This window comes from Acanthaster planci, linkage group LG15 (genome assembly GCF_054643075.1).
Source record: "Acanthaster planci isolate LZ-2023a linkage group LG15, COTS_SCS, whole genome shotgun sequence".
Classification (NCBI taxonomy): Eukaryota; Metazoa; Echinodermata; class Asteroidea; order Valvatida; family Acanthasteridae; genus Acanthaster; species Acanthaster planci.
In genome coordinates, this window is record NC_141791.1 from 8597003 (window position 1) to 8617033 (window position 20031).

Sequence of the window (20031 nt, forward strand, 5' to 3'; positions counted from 1 at the left end):
AATTATATCAAATGTAATTTAGACAAACAACAGTTTGGTTCTCTTAAAGACAACTCAGCTGCTCACTATTTGATTAAAATGTTGGATCAAATTCATCGCGACACTGATTCGGCCAAAAACTCTGCTGTTATTGTTGCCACAGACTTTCCCACGGCCTTCGATCATGTGGACCACAATATTCTTTTTCCTAAATTCATTGATTCCAGTGTTCGTAGATCTATCATTCCTTGGATATGTACATGTAGCTTTCTTTCTGAGCGCACCCAGGCAGTCTGTTATCAAAATGAGATTTCTGAATGGCAGTCTATTCATGCAGGTATTCCGCAGGACACCTAACTGTGACCTGTTGCCTTTTTTGTCATGATCAGTGACTCCGGATGTAACATTCCTGAAGTCATTCGCTATAAATATGTAGATGATTTAACACTATGCCAGACATTTAGCGATGTTGTTCAAACTAGCTGGATTCAAAATCAACTTGATCGACTGAACTAATGTGCTAATGACAGTAACATGATATTAAATGCTGATAAATGCCAGGCACTGACTGTTTGTTTTAAAAAGAATGCTTTATCCTGATTCCAGACTTGAATTTAGGTGCTTCGACTCTTGATCAACTGAACTGTCTTAAAATCATTGGCATTAATATCCAAAATAATCTCAGATGGGATATCCAGGTAACTGTGATGAGTAATTCCTTTAATAGAAGGCTTTATTTGTTACATCAGCTTAAACATTGTGGCATATCAGTCAAAGATCTTGTAACTGTGTACATGCAATATATCAGACCTACCGTTGAATATGTATGTCCTTTTTGGCATTCGGGATTGACAAATGAATAACAGGGATCCCTCGAAAAACTACAAAAAAGAGCATTTCAGACTATTTTATCCATTGATACTTCAAGTCATACGTCATATGATCATATGTGCAGTGAGCTGCATTTACCCTACCAAAGGAAAGAGGTGATCAGTTGTGTTTGAAATTTGGCAAGAAACTTCTTATTTCTCATCGTGACTGGCTTCCACCGACGAAGTCCAATAATTTACGTAATGCCAACACTTTGTCAATCCCGAGATGCCGAACTGATACATGTACATACAAATACACTTCAATCCCTTCTCTGGTTAACTACTGAATGAGAAGTACTTGTAATTTTCTTATTGTAGATTTTGTGTCCTATTTTAATTGTTTATAATTGTAATAGTGACATTTTTAAGAACTTGGTTTTGTTTAAAACTTTAAGTTTTTTCTAACTAGCAGTTTTATCTGAGTAAATTCTTTCTTTAAGATTTTGTTTTTTAGCAATTATTGGTATTTTTTTAATGAGTGTACACTGGCCCACAATTTAGCCTCTGGGCTGCGACGGGAGAGTTAAAATAAACCATAATAATAAACCATAATAATAATCTAGTCAGTATTGTTGCTTGTTGTGGCCAAATTTCAAGGATTTTTTTGGCAAGGTACCTCAGTAATAGTTATACGCATCACACCGGTCACCGGGTCAGTGGCCCACGATCAGGTTCTTTACGTGACGTCATCGCATCACGTGATGCATTACGGTACATCATTCAGAGTTTTCGGTGGAGAAAGTGGGGGCCACGAAAAATACATGTACTGTAGCTAGAAAATCGTCGAAATCAGCCAAACCGAAGGAAATACACAACGGACGAAGTTCTTGTTTTTGTATGCAATTCTGATATATTTAATACATTAATGGATTTGAATCGCTGAGAACCTTTAATTTGCCTATATTTGAACTTTTTGGATTGTTTGTCTGGTGGTTGTAACATATGTAACATTGTAACTTTGCTGGATCCAATGTACATATAGGGATGCTTCTCCTGAGAGCCCATCTATTACATGCAGTGAGAGTGACAGTGATGATGATCTGATCCTGAGACCACCAAGACTGCGTAGAAGACATCGACGTCGTGAAAGGTACTTGACAAAGTTTCGTCTTCATCTTGGAGTGGGCACTTCCATGCAAAAATTGCAGTTTGTCATGCCATTAGATCATTTATTTGGTTGGTATTAGTCTATCTTTCCCCTCCTTTTTTGTTTGGATGATGATGTCTTAAGTAAAAAGTAGCAAAAAAGTCAAAACATGCATTGTTCTCCAAACCTGATTCAGTGAATGCTGCTTGAAACTGAAAGTATGTTGGTGTTTGTTTTTGAGCATAAATTTTCTTAGTTCAAAGTTCAGATTACGCTCAAAATAGCTGGTTGGAAAATTTAACATTTAGCTTTGAAGTTTAAAGTTCATACATATATACATTCATGGCCAACTGCCATTTTCACAGTGATGTGTCTTACATGTACATGTACTAACCATTTGACAAAATTTACAATTTCAAGTTCTTTGACTGTAGTATGATACCATTTGAAGTTGCTACCTCCTCTGTGTCATCATAAGAAATGCCCTCTTGAAAAACCCATTCTGTAACAATGAGAACAACTCACTGCACACCCTACTGAAAATGTTCAATTCATTTACCTATTGAGACCAATTTACTTACCCATTAGATCTTTTTCACTTACCCATTGGATCCAATTCACATAATCAATTGGAATCCAATTGGGGTTCTATGGGTTTGAATTTTAGATTCAGACCTTTTCTCAGTTGGACCATTCAAACCAATTGACACCATTTGAGTGTCAATTCACAATCCAATTGTAAAGAACCAATTGAAACCATTTCAATACTAATTGAAACCAATTAAATTCCATTTAAAAAATCCATTTGATGGGGAAAACAAGCTGAAAGCAAACCAATTGGAACCAGTTGCATCCCATTTGAAATTTCCAAATGATCGAGGAAAACAAACAGAGAAAGTATACCAATTGAAACCAATTGCATCCCATTTGAAATCTCCAATTGATGGGGGAAATAAGTGGGAGAGAAAACGTTTCAACTGAAACCAATTGAGCACCAATTGATTGCCAATTGGACCAAATTCATTCCAATTAAATCCAATTGAAAAATCAATTGGTTTGAATAGGCCATTTTTAGTAGGGCAATGTGCCTCAATGAGGTCACCATACAATGGCCAGTTTGTGTAGCACATCATTGAAGTGTGCCTCAGCATTCCCAGGCACTAGTCTTTTTACACAAGAATTTGTCAGTTTTGAGAATGCAGACAAGTTTGTATACAGTACCAGGCAAGATATGAGACGGAGGGGTACCCCTCTTACCTGTAAATCCCTATACACACACTAGACTATTGTTACCTAACACATCCTCCCAAAAGTCTGTGAAGAATTCCTGAGATTCTGATCAAACAATGACCAATACAAAGGCGGGGGTTCTCTCGGTCCCATATCTTGCTTCAAATGTTAGTTTAACTTTCTCGTGCAAGAGTAAGGATGGGTTCAATTACAAGACTTCCAAGTGCCGTTGTGCAGTAATAGGAAAGAATGGAAGATTAAAAACAGTACATGTGCAAGATGTCAATAATGGAGTTGAATGTTGCCTCTCAGCTTGACAACACTGGGTAATGCACAAAATAGTAAATGGCATCTGTTGGAAATACAAAATCAAGAGACAATTTGAATAATTAAAATTTGTAGAGAGAAGACGCATGTACATTAACCCTAACCTTCCCCAACCACACAGAATTAAACAGTAGTAAAGTGTTTAATTCTGTGGGGATACACTGTAGGTCTGGTAGGCCCATAACAGCTGGCTTTTGCACTGGGTTTGGCATACCTCAGAAAAACAAAGTCCAACAGCCTCTGTGCACAAAGTCTCATGTGGGTGTTTAACTTTGTGTGAATGGGGAAGGTTAGTGCCAGCAACCCTTGGGGGGTTAGGGTTAAGACCCAGTGTCCACTCCTGACCAGTTTCTCTACTTACCAGCCCCTTTGTGGCTTGTAGCTTACCCCCTTACTGCTGAGGCACCAGCCCAGACTGTGGCCTGAATGGGCCCTTCCCTCTTTCAGAGTGTTTGTGTTGTTGCTTGATAGTAGGAGTCATAGCCAGTGGGCCATACAGTGGGGTTTTAATCTAATTCAATTCTTTAACTCCAAACAAGGAACCTCAAGTGACTGACAGCTGACAAAACCTTGCATCTCTTCCCATGGAGTGCATTGTTACAGCTGAGTGGTTGAGGCAAGAAAAGAATTCAAGAAAGGACTCCATACCATCATCTTTTACGGCTTTAACTATCACATTTTTGTCCAGTATCTTGCTATAAATCTTGGTCTAAAATACCAATGACAACTTTGTCTGTCAATCTTTATGGTGACATTTTGGAAACCATTTTGCTGCCTTAGGGACTGTTTAACCTTTGACATTAGCCCAGATAGTGCACCCGCTTCTTGTTTGATGTTCATGAGCATCTTCATGGAAGTACAACGCCCTGGGATTTTTTGTCTTTGTTCCAAAGTTTGTCAAAAGTATATCTGTTGAAGTAAGTACCGTGTAAATCAAAATGAAGTTCATGACGTAAAATATCATTTCTGGATAAAAATTAAATGCCCTCAGTTTTGAATTTTGATCCATTTTTATGCTGGGATATCTTCAAATCTAACACCACAATAAATATCACACCTGGAGAGTGCTAACTGCATAAAGGTCAGTATTCTCAATCATGTTGAATGTCATGCACATCTTCTGTCAAAATTCTCAACTTTCATCCGTGTTCCTTCAACTAAATGTTTGCAATGAACATGTATATTTCTGATGCAGCCAGACTTACAGATTATTTTTGATGGCTGTAAGGTATGAGATCAGGGAAGTATGCTGGTATAGTTGGAGTGATTTAAAACAACTGGCGAATGAAGAGAGCCAAATCTTCCTAATCATTTTGTCAATTTTGTACCATTTTCTTCATGGCTCATTTTTTTTAAAGGTCTTCAACACCTGTTAAAAATATTCTGAATGATATTTGTTGTTGAGACATTTGGTCTAAAGTCATCTGGTACAGACATTTTAAATTAAAACTTTAATGCATCCAACTCCTTCGGTTTGCACTGGTAGCCAGCTAAATGTAGCCAGCTACATGTAAATGTCCACAAAATGTACAAAATACTGCCAGCAATCAAGGAAGCCTTTATATGCAATTCATCCTATGTTTAAGACTGTGGTGGGCCAACATGGAAGTTATTTTTGTAGATCAATGGCAATTCAATGGTAATTTACATGCATTTGGAATTAGTCGTGCTTGGAGATAAGTCTTGAAGGTTTGCATGGTGAAGAGGTATAGCAGAAAGTAGGTTTGCGGTAGCACCATGGACGTATCTCTTTTGTGAGTATTTGCGGTTCTGAAAAAAACCAGTGGTACTCGACGTTTCGAGCAGTATGCTCTGCTCGTCATCGCAAACCTACTTTCTATTATAGTCATGCTTGGTATGGAAAGACCCATTTTCTCAAGAGGTTTATTATGAAACTGTGACAAAGACTAACTGTGACAAACTACATATTAATGATGTTGAGAATTGTTTTTTTTTTACAGAAATAAGCACTGTAAAAAGTTAGTACCAAGGACACCATGTGTCCCAGCTACCAGTGTATGACAAAAATATTGCTGGCAATCAAGGAAGCTTTTTTATGCAATAGACACTAATTTGCTAAGAACTTCTATTCAGCAGTGGAGTGAAGCACACCCTAAGCCATTCGCTTCAGTGACTTGAGGTGCTGACAACAGCCTCTGTGCCAGCCAAGAGTCCAGTAATACTGAACATCATACCTGGCAAAAAGCAGGCAGTTCATGCAGTAGATACACTGGCCAGCAGTGGATGACAGGCATAAGAAAGATGTGGTTTTACCTTGGAAAAAAATTGATTTTATGTAGAATTTTAAAAGTTAATTTCTGAGTTTATTTTTCCAGTCATATAAGGTAAAGTTGTGACCTTCATTCCGAAACCTGTGTCAATAATCATGTAGATCCTAATCTTTTGCACACTGCAGTGAAGAAACAAGAAGGCCTCGCCCACCCAGTGTGACAGAGTCCAGATTAAGGGAGTTGTTCCTAGCTCGTAGGGAAGCACGAGAGAAAGGAGAGATACGAGAAAAAGGAGAGATGCAACTCGATAATATAGATATGCCAGAAGTCAAGATGGTGTATAAAGGTCATCGCAATTCAAGAACAATGGTGAGTTGTATTGGAGTAATATTGGAGTAATATACATGTACATGTACCCTACCAATTGAAGATATCTTCATTATTCGCGGGGTGCTTTAAAAATTACTTTTGTGGGGAGTCCTTTTCCTTCGCGAAGATAGCTACCGATTCGCAAATATTCGGCTGCCATCGATGGGAAGTGTCTACAACCACAATTTCCAAAGCCCTGTTTGCGAAGATACATGAGCAATCTGCGAAGACTTTGCAAACTATGCGCAACGTGAACGGTAGGCATACAACTACAGAATGCAACAGAAATCACCAGCGATGATTGTGCAAACGTGATACTCACCGGGGCTTGAAATCCTACATAGTTTTGGATTTGATAGGTATGGTTGCAGATGTATGCCACAAACCAATAGGTCTACCATTTTACAGAAGGCAAATATTTTATATGCTGCTTTTCACTCGGGGCGGCAGATGATTCTGTTTTTGGTTTTTACCCCGACACTGTACCCGTGCCCCTCCGAAATTCTCCATTCTGGCGACTCCCGTCTACTTTTGTTTTGAAATTTCCCTCGCCCGAACTCCACTTCAACACATTTTATAAAGTATTTTCAATGACAATTCAAACTTTCCAAAAGAATGATTTATTTGTCTATAAATGATTAAACACCATTGAATTTTACAGGATGTAATTGGGCACGCACTGGCGATGGCCACATGTACATGTATATAACGGCTCCATGGTCTCCACACTGCACGTAACAATTTTTGCTATTGGATAAATCTGCGTTAAAATTTCTGAGACGTCCGCAAAGGAAGAGTGTAGCGAGTTGGGTCTTTGGCCCACTGCACTGCACAGGTGCTGGCTGCCCCAACTTACGTGTATGAATCCGATGCTTCAGATCCATGTATGTGGACGAGTGTTTCGCCAAAGTTTGGTAAAGCAGCTGCCCCTTGCTTAATTGCTTATTTGGGCAGTATTTTACCTTTATTCACAGCGGGCTAACTCGGTTGTCTTATCTGAGCAATGACCCAGAAGAGTTGGGTGACTTTTAGAAATTAATGAGTTATTGGTTATTTACCTCATGTACAAAATGTAAGGGGTGTAAGTTTTTACTAGTTAAGGACGAAGAAAACTCTTTTTCTGATCTTACATTCTCAAATGTGGCCTGCGAAACTATTTTACCTGTAAGGCCTAAACATTTTTTGTTCATTTTTTTTTTTGCCAAATAAAAATAGGTTTTTTTTCGCATACACTGAACCCCGCCAGGCTCCCTAAAATACAAGCGAGCTCTTTGAATATGCCTATTTACAATGTATATTACAAGCAAGCAAAATCAGTCAACCTCCATATTGATATAATAAATGATGGGAATAATCTTTTTGATTTTTGTTAAGTTGATTTCATTAATAGTGATCTTGACACCATGTTGATTTTTGTGTTACAATACCCTTTTTGTTGAAGTAGAGAATAAACACCACTGTTAGCATGGCAGATCGGCACTTATAAGAATTATTAAAATACATTGTATATGGACTGGCTTTTTAGTATAGATAGGCCGTGCTTCATCAAAGCCAAAAATGTCGGGCTGATGAACTCCATTTTTTCGGTCATTTTTCTGTCATGTTGCGTTTCCACTGCTATGCACAAAGCATGCACATTACATTCCGTACATGTACTGTACACACGTGGAGAGCAGGACAGAGATCCATAACTAATCTCATTAATCCATATTGTTCACAAGCTAACAAAGAATTTTATCAAGTGCAGTCTTGCATCATTGAACCAAGACCTGGACATGGTCGAACAAAAATTGTTTGGTGCTTTCTGAGGAGGATTTTTGTGCATAAACGTTTATATTACTTAAATTACGAACGGACCTTGCCTGTGTGCAAGACATATACTGTTGACCATGCTGAAGGTTTTTTTCAAAACAGTTACCAAAAGACCAGTGAAATAAAAAGCAACATGGATTATACAAATGTTATACGAAATACAATCAAATAAAATCAATACGAAAACGAACAGACTGACCACACAATTTGTGGTGTGAACAGAACTTACAGTGCACTAACAAATCTATTAAGTCTTTCTAGACCGGTTTCTTTCATTACAAGTGAGTTGAGCCAATGCAAACAGCAACCAACAAAAAAATGACTGCCTTGTCCCCGCGCCCAGAATGCTCGTTGCTTGTACACCTGGCTGGCTGGTCCAGCGGCTGCCGCGGCCCTGGCTAGGCTGAGCTGAGGCAAGGTGCGGCGTTTATTGACTGATTTTATTCTTCTTACGTTGCCGTATCAGCCACTCAGGGACATTTTCAGGGTGAGAATCAACATATAAACTGCAGTTTATATTCCAAATGTTACAGTGTATTGTTGCACCCTCTGGTGAGCAAATGAAACTTAACAAATTAATCCCCCCGTAAAACCTTAAAAGCATAAAAAGGGTTTATTCCTCACCCAAAGAGAGTGGTCCCCTTTTTAATTTTACATTTTGAATTTAACTTATTTTCACAAAACGGGAATCGGGTCATGAAAGCCACCCATGATTCCTTGTACCATACAGTGGACATCATAGGAAAAAAGACCACACAGTGAGACAGCAGAAGTGACAATTTATATATCGGCATCATTTTCAGAATTTCAGATTTCCTGTTAGCACTTGCACTGACATTGGGCACTGCGCAAAGTATGCATTGTCTTTGAAAACTTCAAACACATGGAACAATATAAAACTACATGTATAGTTGACACAAAAGAGGAATGTCAGGTTGTGACTTGGTATTCCTTTTACATGACCGAACACACAAATTTTCCATGTATAGTAGACAATTTTACACTTCTCGCACATTTCGCAGCATAAATCCCAATCACGTAGATCAACTACATCACGGCACAAAGTAACAGGAGTAGAGTCACTCAACCAGAGTTGTTTGGTGTATTATTTATCAGAAGGTAGTCATTGCCATATGCTCATTAAATCAGTAATTTGTACATGTAGGTATAGCCAACAATGTAGTAGAAACTGCACTTTGCATAAATTTTTTCATTAATGAACATTGAGGTCACATTTGATGATGTGCCTAGTACAGGATGTTCTGTTAAACAGCCATCTTTTTGGAACCAAACACCAATTAACTGCATAAATAAGGTACAAGAATGTGAGTTCATGTGTGCTTCGCGAAGAAAAGTAATACATTGTAAACACAAGCAGTTTGTGCACGTTATATGAATGTGTAACCTGGTTGGCGATGCCATGGCTGTGCATGGTTTTGCACATACTGTACATGTAAGTATGCTGTATGTTCGTGTATAAGGCTAGATGGGTCAGGTTTTCCAACCTTAAGCTGCCATGCCGAGCTGGCGTACACTATAGTGAGCTCATGCCTACATTTCAAAATAGCTCAGAGATTTAACTCTATGGATCAATTTCTCGGACAAGGTTGGCAAGAAAGTGTCATTTCTTTTTCTTGTCTGGTTGCTTTAACAGATTTTCAATGAGATTTATTGCAGCCGCCCTGCTCACAAGCCAACAAGGAAGCAATTACGCAGTCACAAACCACTGTACCAAGAAGTGATCTTGATTTTGCTAATAGTTTTCATTACTCTGATTCCATGTTGATTTTTGTTTTACTATACCGTTTTGAGTTGAAGTCAAGGAGAATGGACGAGGAACTGTAGATTCGTGCTAAGAATGGGCAAGGTGAAGCTGAGCCCATTCTTGCACAAATCTTTAGTTCCAAGTCTCTGACTTAAACTATTTCCCATTGTTATATGAACATGGAGTCTCCAGTCTATGACGCTCTTGCTGTTACCCTATGCCTGAGTGCACACCTGTTTCATTCATCAACATGCACAGGTTTGGGCTAAGTCAAACATCGACAGTATTGGTGCAGTCAATACCGTCAGTGCTGAATACATACTTGCTTCTCTTCCTTTTGCACCTTGGAGTCATTGTTACACGTGTGTCGTTGCAGCCAAACCTATCGGTCCAACTACCACAGGACTCTATGAAATTGAGGAATGCTATATCAACTTTGTGAGAGTATATCTGCAGTCGACACTCAGTGCTGGATATATACCTGTATTCTCTTCATCTTGCACCTTGGATTCATTATTATACATGTGTCATTGCAGTGAAACCTTCCGGACTAAAACCACTATAGGACTCTATTAAAAATTGCGGAATGCTATAACCTCGTGAAAGTATGGTTAGCACTTTTAGAACCACTTTACAAACCACTCAAAATGAGCTTCACTGATACTAATCCATGTTCTTATATATGAATCATTCCGAAATGCCCCCTCACTACAGATTGCTATTTCACTTGGAGAATGAGCAACTTTGGATTCAAATTACAATGACAATTTTGGAGTTAAATAATAACATTTAAGAATTTCTATAAATCGTACATTTCCTCCTAAAATAGTTTGTAGCGCTACAAAAATTAGCAATACAAGAAAATTTTCGGGCTAACTCTTCAAGAAAGATTATATATGTGCTCGGGGAGAAGCCATTCTGACAGATCTGTCAACTCAGTACCGCTATGATCTTGGGACAGCTAGAAGATGTGTCAATTCAATTAAGCTATAATCCAACACTATAAAAAAGAGAGTGGGCAAAGCCTAGACACAGAAATGCAGCCAAAATACATCAAGATAATTCCTTATTGAAAGGTGAAGAGAAAATTTAAATCCTTGTTGAAAATTTTGTTTTACAAAGCATCCATCTTGAAAACACGAGGGATAACAACCTTTGTCATTTTCTATAGAGAAAGGCTAACCTACACAATAAGGCTGGGGTTTGGGCATTTCCGGTATCTCTTAAATTTGTTAACTGTAGCTATTGCGAGGCCCAGTACAATCAGAGTCATGGCAGCACTCCATTGGTTACTTTTACCCAACCTGATCCTTCGGTCACACTTTGATGATAGAAACGAGGAGAGGAGTGGACGTGAGCCTACCCCCTTGTCAACACAAATCTACTGTAACTGTAGATTCGTCATGAATCTACAATTATTGTCTTACGAATCTACAGCTATTGTTAAGAAACAACAACTGTAGATTCGTAAAAATAACTACATTTTGAACAAAGTCGTGACGTCACAGAAATAGTTGAAGTAGAGAATAAACACTGCTGTTAGCATGGCAGATTGGCACCTCTGCATAAGAAGTTGTAAATACATTGTATACGGACTGGTTGTTTTTAATTAATGTAGGTAGGCAGTGCTTCAAGGCAGAAATGCAGGGCTTAAGAACTCCATTTTTTGGTCATTTTTCTGTCATGTTGCATTTCCCTTGCTACCGGTATATATGCACAAAGCACGCATATTACACATTCCAAACCTGCATCATGTGGGCATGTACATGTACATACGTGAAGAGCAGGAGAGATATACTTCATTCCTTCGCGAAGCATTCGCAAGATGGCATTTTGTTAAGTATGAAATTGGCAGAAACTCCATGTACCCTGGATTCTTCTAGTGTTTGGTTTAGTTGGATTTTCAATGAGATTTGTTTGAACTAGTCCATATTGTAAACAAGCTAGCAAAAATATAAAGTGCAGGAACTGGACATGGTTGAAACAAAATTGTTCAGTGCTTTCTGAAGAGGATTTTTGTTGGCATAGGCATAGCCCATGATGCAACATTTATGTTACATAAACGTGTACGGACCTTGCCCGTGCCTAAGATATGTACATGTACTGTCAGCCCATGTGTTAACGAGTTTGAAATGCTGTACTGTGCGCATGTTGTATGCACGCAGTACATACCTAGGTGCTGGTATTCTTTAACCCCTTCGCACAGGGACTCGGCTAGAAACGCTGTAAAAATTGAGATCCTCAGCCCATTTTTCAGTTTTATTCTCGGCCGACGCTGGAGCTAACACGGTGAAAGAAGACAGACCCTGGCTCTAGTATATATGGTAATTGGCCTTTGTGTGTAGCCCAGAAATGAAAAGACCGAATTTGCATCATAATCACCAGCTTCACAATAGTCCCCACTTTGAAAAGAGGCAACAGGAATGTGGAAGTGTGAGTAGAGCCGCGTGCCACCAAATAATCAGCCTTTTCACAGTGTAATTCAAAGCGTGCAGAGCACGCAGGGCCACAAACCGAGAATTCGCAGTTTGGCAGGTGGCCTTCGTGGCCAAGCAAGGCTGAAATTTTTGGAGGCGGCTTTTGGAAAGAAAATCCCTTAGTCAAGGGGTTAAAAGTCACAAAAAATTTGTAATCCGTTTATATATTTCTCCCAAATGTTCTGACGGAGCCTGCCTTTTGAGGTTTGATAAAAGTTGATCTATGTAATTGGGGTTTATGCTGCAAAACATGCGAGAAGTGTAAAGCTGTGTACTGTACACGGAAAATTTGTGTGTTCGGTCATGTAAAAGGAATACCAAGTCACTACCTGACATTCCTCTTTTGTGTCAACTATACATGTAGTTTTACATAGTTCCATGTGTTTGAAGTTTTCAAAGACACTGCGTACTTTGCGTAGTGCCTAATGCCAGTGCAAGTGCTAATGTCTTCGAAATTCTGAAAACGATACCGATATTTACATTGCCACTTTTGCTGTCTTACTTTGTGGTCTTTTTTCCTATGATGTACACTGTATGGTAAGTAGTTTTACAAGGAATCATGGGTGGCTTTCATGACCCAATTCCCGTTTTGTGAAAATTAGTCAAATTCAGAAATGTAAAACGATAAAGGGGACCACTCCCTTTGGGTAAGGAATAAACCCTTTTTATGCCTTTAAGGGATTTGGGGGGGGGTTGGATCAATGTACTTGTGTTTCATTTGCTCACCAGAGGCTGCAACAATACAGTGTAACTTTTGGAATAGAAACTGCAGTTTATACGTTGATTATCATGTTGAAATTATCCCTGGGCGGGTGATATGGCAACATAAGAAGAATAAAATCAGTCACTAAATGCTGGGCCATGCCTCCGCTCAGCCTCTCCCGGGCAGCCACCTTGGCTGCGCCGGTCAGCCAGGTGTGCAAGCGACGAGTGTTCTGGGTGCTGGGGCAAGGCAGTCATGTTTTTGTTGGTTGCCATTTGCATTGGCTCAACTCGCATGTAATGAAGGAAACCAGTCTAGAGAGACTGAATAGATTACTTTGTGCACCGTAAGTACTGTTCACACCACAAATCGTGTGGTGAGTCTGTTCGTTTTCGTAGTTAAGAGTTGTATAATCCATGTTGTTTATTATTTCACTAGTTTTTTGGTAACTGTTTTGAAAAAAAAACACTTCTGCATGGCCGACAGTATATGTCTTATGCATGGGCAAGGTCCATTTGAAATTTATGTAATATAAACATTTATGCACAAAAATCCTCAGAAAGCACCAAACAATTTTTGTTTTGACCATGTCCAGTTCTTTGTGCAATGTTGCAAGACTACGCTTTATAAATTTCTTTGTTAGCTTGTGAACAATATGGACTAGTTCAAACAAATCTTGTTAAAAATCCAACTAAACCAAACACCAGAAAAATCCAGGGTGTATGGGGTATCTGCCTATTTCATACTTTAAACAAAATGTCATTTCGCATATGCTTTGCTAAGGCTTCGCGAAGTATCTCACCTTGCTCTCCACGTGTGTACACGTACATGTAATGTGTGTGCTTTGTGCATAGCAGTGGAAATGCAACATGACAGAAAAATGACCGAAAAATGGAGTTCATATGCTCGTTTTTTTGCTTTGATGAAGCATGACCCCTCTATATTAAAAACGATCAGTCCGTATGCAGTGCATTTTCTGAATTCTTATAAGTGCCGATCTGCCGTGCTAACAGTGGTGTTTATTCTCTACTTCAACAAAGAGGATATTGTAACACGAAAATCAACATGGTGTCAAGATTACTATTAATGAAATCAACTTAACAAAATGAAAAAGATTATTACCATCATTTATTACATAAATATGGAGGTTGACCAATTTTGCTTTCTTGTAATATACATTGTAAATCGGCATATTCAAAGAGCTTGCTTGTGTTTTAGGGAACCTGGCGGGGTTCGCTGTTTATGAAAATATATATAAAAACAACTTTTCTATGGCGCTCTACCTACCCAAACAGTCATTACATGTGCAAATTTCCCATGCACGCATTGCTATTTGCTGAAAAGACTATCATCCAAGATGCCCTATGACCTCCCACTAAGCATCGTGGTCTCGCCGCCATGTTCGTCCTTTTCTCAGTGCCGTATCACAACGGACGTGTCTTTTAAGACATCTTCAAGTTTTTCGAGTTCCATTTTCGCTATATGGTTGTGTGTTGACTTTAATCATCCATTCATCGTTTCTGAATAAACCTTTACCTTGTGTGATTTTATTCTTGTTAGTAAGAGTGTTTTTTCATTGCTTTTTGGTGCCCTTTTCTCTCTTTTTGTTGCCCTTTTCTCTCTTTTTGTTTGTGTGCATTCTGCAGGTGTTTATCGTCAGTGTTACAAGGAACGGTCAACCCTACACTCCCCACAGGCCAGGCCGCTTGAGTGGGCGCATTCACACTTTAATAGCAGCCCATATAATCCACACAATCCTAGCTGCATGAGAGGGCGGATTGTAATTTCAGCAGTTCTTCCCTTGTAACTGCTTGAGTGGGTGTTCCCTTATTTAAGCAGCCATTGTGGATTATGGCCTAACCACTTCAGTGGACGACTCTTGATAAGAGGTAGGACGGGGACAAGGCCTAGCTGCATGGGTGCTTCACCCATGTATGTGGCTCTCATGAGGATATAGGCCTTAGCCGCGAGCAGAGGGGTCCCTAACGGGATGTGCCTCCTGCTCAACACTCATGCACAGGAGCCTACTGATACGGCTAGATCGAGCCCACATTGTTTGCATGAGCTCTGATCTCTTATGGAATGAGGGCAAGGCCAAGCCGCACGAGTTGGTGCTCCGTTTCCTAAGCGGCTCAGACGAGGACTCCAGCCTTAACCACAATGCTAAATTCCGCAGTAGTCAGATTCCCAATCCCCCGGTGATTTCTGACTTATAAAAATTCTATTTCTCTGCCCTCCACAGACTGTCTAGTCAACTGAGCCAGCACCTCCACCAACCATCGAAGACCCAACGAGTCGGCTTATAGAAGGCCTATGGCTCACAAAAGCCAGTGGACCAACAGGGCTCCTCTTCCCACACCACCGCAACGGCTACCAGCCGCCATACCTCTGCTACACGCAAGGCCGAATCCTCGGTAGTGCCGACCGACCCGACACCTAGTCGGCCTCATACGACAACATCAGGACGGGATCCCCGTGCTCCACCATGTCAGGCCCACCTGATGACTCCTCAGCCCATGGTGCCGGGACACCCAACAAGAACCCACCGGGCACCGCGGAGCCTACCGGGCCATGGCTTCAGACCTCCACAACACTTCCGTGGCTCTGGTTCCCAGCTTGGTATCCCCGGAAATCCAGGACCTTCCTCGGCTGGCCCTTCGCTACAAGAAGACGGCGTCTGTACCAGCCAAGCTCCTGCCTGCCCCCCAGGGTATCAACCTCTGACCTTACCCACTGCGTCGGCTGCTGATTCACCCCTGTGTTCCAGACCAGAGGGCTAGCATTCTTCTTCTCCTTCAACGGTTGCCTTGAAGGCCAAGAAGAACAATGGATGACAGCGTTCCAGTCTATCATGGAATCTCTGTCCTCCCTAGTCCACTGCCTGAGCAACAAACCCGCACGCGGCTGTCACTGCCCTGGACCCGGACTTTTTGCTCTCAGCTCCTGCAGCCTCAACCCGCTCTGCAGTCACGGACGACTACTCGCAGCGTGCAACTTATTGAAGCTTGACCCAAGAGGGCTTGTCTTTCCCGGAACATTCTGTCATGTACGGGAGCACCCACGGGTCTGACCCTGGCATGACTGCACCTCACTACGAGTAGCAGACACCATCGTCAAGAGAAGACAACACCGACTCGGTGGGCGACCTCACCCCCTCTGAGGGCTGGCTTCGTCTCCTTCAACGTGATACGATCCAAGTCCTCGGCCTTCCAGCTCCCTCTCCCCCAAAAGGGACACCAGTAATGTCTCCTTGAAATGCCACGCGACCAGACTGGAATCTTTGAGTCCAACTTTCCTAGAGATTCCACTTGACTGCTCTTGCATCGAGATATTCGATTCAATCAGCAAGGCCGCATGCTGGCGCCCTTATCCTTGTAAGGCCCTGACTTACTACCACTTCCCAAGCGAGGACCACGATAACTTCCTATCAGTACCGGAAATTCCCAACGTAGCTAGGGACAAAATCACCACTGACTCGGGCAAGCCTCTCCTGAAGTTGATCTTCCATGATGGTGACAAGTCTCGCCTCGAGACAGCCCAGGTTAAACTGGATAAGGCTTCTCGCCTCAGTCTACGCTGTTCGGCCTTTGTCCTTTTCCTCTCAGAAAACATCGCATGCGGCTGCGAGAGGAACTTGCCAGTGTCCCAAAATTTTGCGGCCCTGGTGCTTTGGGGCCTTGGCGAGGGCCTGGCCCTCACCTTCGAGCTATTCACGCAGATTTCCTGCCTGGTTTCCTCTACCCGCAGAGCCAGTGCCTCAGAGGTGATGCATATTCCTCATGAAGGCGTAAAATCTAGACTCTAAGATCTCCCACTTTCGCTCCCACCTTCTGGCAAGGATCTCTTCACACGTGGGAAATTTGCATATGTACTGACTGTTTGGGTAGGTATTCTCTAGTAGACCCGACCCACACAGTTAATGTGGGGAGGATTTTATTTGGCAGAAAAAAATGAACTAAAAAGTCCTCCAACTCTTCTTGGTTATTGCTCAGATAAGGCAACCAAGTTGGCCCGCCATGAGTAAAGGTAAAATACTGCCCAAATAAGCAACTAAGCAAGGGGCAGCTGCTTAACCAAACTTCGGCGAAACACTCGTCCACATACATGTATCTGAAGCATCGGATTCATACACGTGAGTTGGGGTCGCCAGCTTTAACATCACGCTGCCAGCACCGGTGCAGTGGGCCGACAACTCAACTTGCTACACTCTTCCTTTGCGGACGTCTCAGAAATTTTAACGGAGATTCATCCAATAGCAAAATTGTTACGCGCAGTGTGGAGACCAATTGAAACAGTCATTATATACATGTGGCCATTACCAGTGCCAGCCCAATTGCTCCATGTAATTCAACCATGTTGACTCATTTATAGACAAACAAATAATCCTTTTGGAAAATTTGAATTGTCATTGAAAATACTTTATAAAATGTGTCGTAGTGGAATTTGGGGGAGGAGGGAACATTTCAAAACAAAAGTAGACGGGGGTTGCCAGAATGGAAAATTTCGGAGGGGTATGGAAACGGTATTGGGATAAAAAACAGAATCGTCTGCTGCCCCAAGCGAAAAGCAGCATAAAATATTTGCCTTCTGTAAAACGGTAGACCTGTTGGTTTGTTGCATACATCTGTAATCATACTTATCCGATTCAAAACTGTGCAGGAATTCAAGACCCGGTGAGTATCACGTTCGCACAATCATTGTTCGTGATTTCTGTTGTGTTCCTTAGTTGTGTGCCTGCCGTTCGCGTTGTGCATGTTTCGCAAAGTCTTCGCAGATCGTTCACGTATCTTCGCAAACGGAGCTTCGGAAACTGTGGTTGTAGACTCTTCCCATTGATGGCTGCCGAATATTTGCGAGTCGGTAGCTATTTTAGCGGAGGAAAGAGACTTCCCACGAAAGTAATTTTTAAAGAAAAGCGCCCCCGTTCCCAAATAATCATTCATGTTAAATTCTTTGCGCATAGCGAAAATATTTTTGATCAGTAGGGTAGGTATGCTAGAGGTCAAGGGGGTTGTGTATAAAGGTCACTGGCATTGAAGAACAATGTAACACTCTCTTACTGTTTTTACATACCGTATCATAATCCCAAAAAAGCAGACTACATAACCACACAACACATCATTCGAAGTTTCGTTAGGTACAGTAGATCAACACACATTGAAGATGTGTTAGCCCGCCACAGCGTGTAGCACTCTACGTGTAATGCAAGTAATATGGACTCATTTACCCCTTAACGCTGGGATTCTTTTGACCGCAACTGCGGGGCTGCAGTATGCCCAGTATGCAAAGCCCTGTCCAGCAGCAGGTCCACATTGAAACCACAGGTGAATGATGAATAGAATGTATGTGTGGTATGCTCGAATCCTCACACAAAGCTGTAACCGTCTACTGGCGTTAACCCCTTCATACCTGGGTTGTGTGGGGATTAGTGCATACCACACAAACAGTCTTTCACCATGCACCTGCGGTTTCAATGTGGGACTGCTGCTGGACAAAGCTTTGCATACTGGGCATACCACAGCCCAGCAGTCACGGTCAAAAGAATCCCGGCTTGAAGGGGTTAAGGGTATTCAAAGGGCGTGCTTCATGTTGCATGATGGTGTTTCATATCGAACAGCCCCACACATCCTTGGTAGGAGTCTATATTTTGACATGAACTTAGCTGGTTCCTAACGAAATACAAATTCCTGCACTACTGTCATGTTACCAGTGAGGCTGATGTCACAGTTATAATGCGTATAACATACATGTACATGTACTCGCATGCAGGCATTTGGCTAGTGATCGCTTTACGCTGATACCAGTACATTATGGACATGTATGTTTGGTGAGAACAAATAAAGATGACTCCACAAAAGTATTTACTATGATCCCTGTACACAGGTATAAAAATATTTGTTAACAGAAAATGTCAACAAATGCTTCTCTATTGGGAATTAATATAGAACTCCTAATTTACGTATGTTTTCTGTATACAGAGGACAAAAGAATTTAGTGTATTTACAGACATTAGTTTGTTTCCAAGTGCTTTTCCATGCCCATTACCATTTTATTAAGATTTAAGACATAACCTTCCCAACTCAAAAGAAAATACTTGAAGTTTTAACAAAAAATACCTCCCTATTGTAATCCAAATCTTGTCATGCCAATTCAATCTCTTTTGGGGTGGTGCTCTGGATAGAAATCCTTACTAATAATTACCAAATAAATTGTATTCACATTTCTATTAAAGGTGGCACAAGTCAGAAACAAAAGTTTAAAATCATTACTGTTTGTGTTTAATTCCAAGCACTGGTTGAGAGGTTTTTCACAGGCCATGAAAGTTCAAAGAATTGTCCTGATTTACCATACCACATATCATAGATAAAACAAGCCAATTTCTGGGGTAGTAACTTTGTGCTGAGTGGTTCGGATTGTGGCCACATCTTCATTTGGGATCAACACACTGCTGAGCTTGTCATGCTACTAGAAGGTGACAGACATGTAGTCAATTGTGTCCAGCCACACCCTTTTGATCACTGTGAGTAGACTACAGTTAGGTGTACTGATATATTTTCTTTTCTATTAACCACTACCTGCCGGGGACTCCGAAATTCCAGCCGTATGGTTTATATGTGTGGCCGGGGTCTCCGAACTCGTACAAAGTAAACAGGGCCCTGTAACAAAAGACCGTACTGCGAACAAAAGACCAGGCTGCTGGGCATTACCAGCATTTTTCATTCTCAAAAGTGGTGATAATCCAGCGTTGTTTTGAAACCGTATGCCAGGGTTTGGGGCATTGAGAGCAAGCGGACTACCACCGGGGACAAAAGCTCTCCACCACCGCAGCGATGAGCCACACAGCACCACTGCATGCTAATCTGGCCCCTATTGAAAAGAGGTCAGCAGTGCACTATTAAAGCCAGGTTCGTGAACAAAAGACAGTTGTATAACACCGCACAATCTGGGCTCTGTTTACAAGGCTGCAGGCCTGGCTGAAATATTCGGGCGTCAATGAAGGTCACCTGTCAACTTAGAGTAGTGCCTAAAGATTACTCTGTGCGGCTATAAACGACTGTTAAATGGAATGATGAATTATTGAAGGATTTGAAAACGGAAAAAATGATAGTCATGCCGGCCCAAAATCATCAACGTTGAAAAATGCCCCGGCACGAAGTGGTTAAAGATGTGACTGTTCTC

The 20031-nt window shown here is 41.2% G+C and overlaps 1 protein-coding gene across 4 annotated transcripts in view; it reads left to right on the plus strand.

The window, feature by feature from the left end:
* LOC110977610 (DDB1- and CUL4-associated factor 6-like) overlaps nucleotides 1-20031 on the plus strand; it is a 100089-nt gene that overhangs the window by 70519 nt on the left and 9539 nt on the right. For 2 of the 4 annotated variants that reach the window (XM_087146884.1, XM_087146885.1), the window contains 3 exons: nucleotides 1834-1941; nucleotides 5912-6095; nucleotides 19216-19372. In XM_087146884.1, the coding sequence (XP_087003010.1) occupies nucleotides 1834-1941; nucleotides 5912-6095; nucleotides 19216-19372 (449 nt within the window). Of the gene's footprint in view, nucleotides 1-1833; nucleotides 1942-5911; nucleotides 6096-14498; nucleotides 16736-19215; nucleotides 19373-20031 lie in introns of those variants that run through there. The other 2 variants (XR_015427884.1, XR_015427883.1) reach the window with 2 other exon arrangements.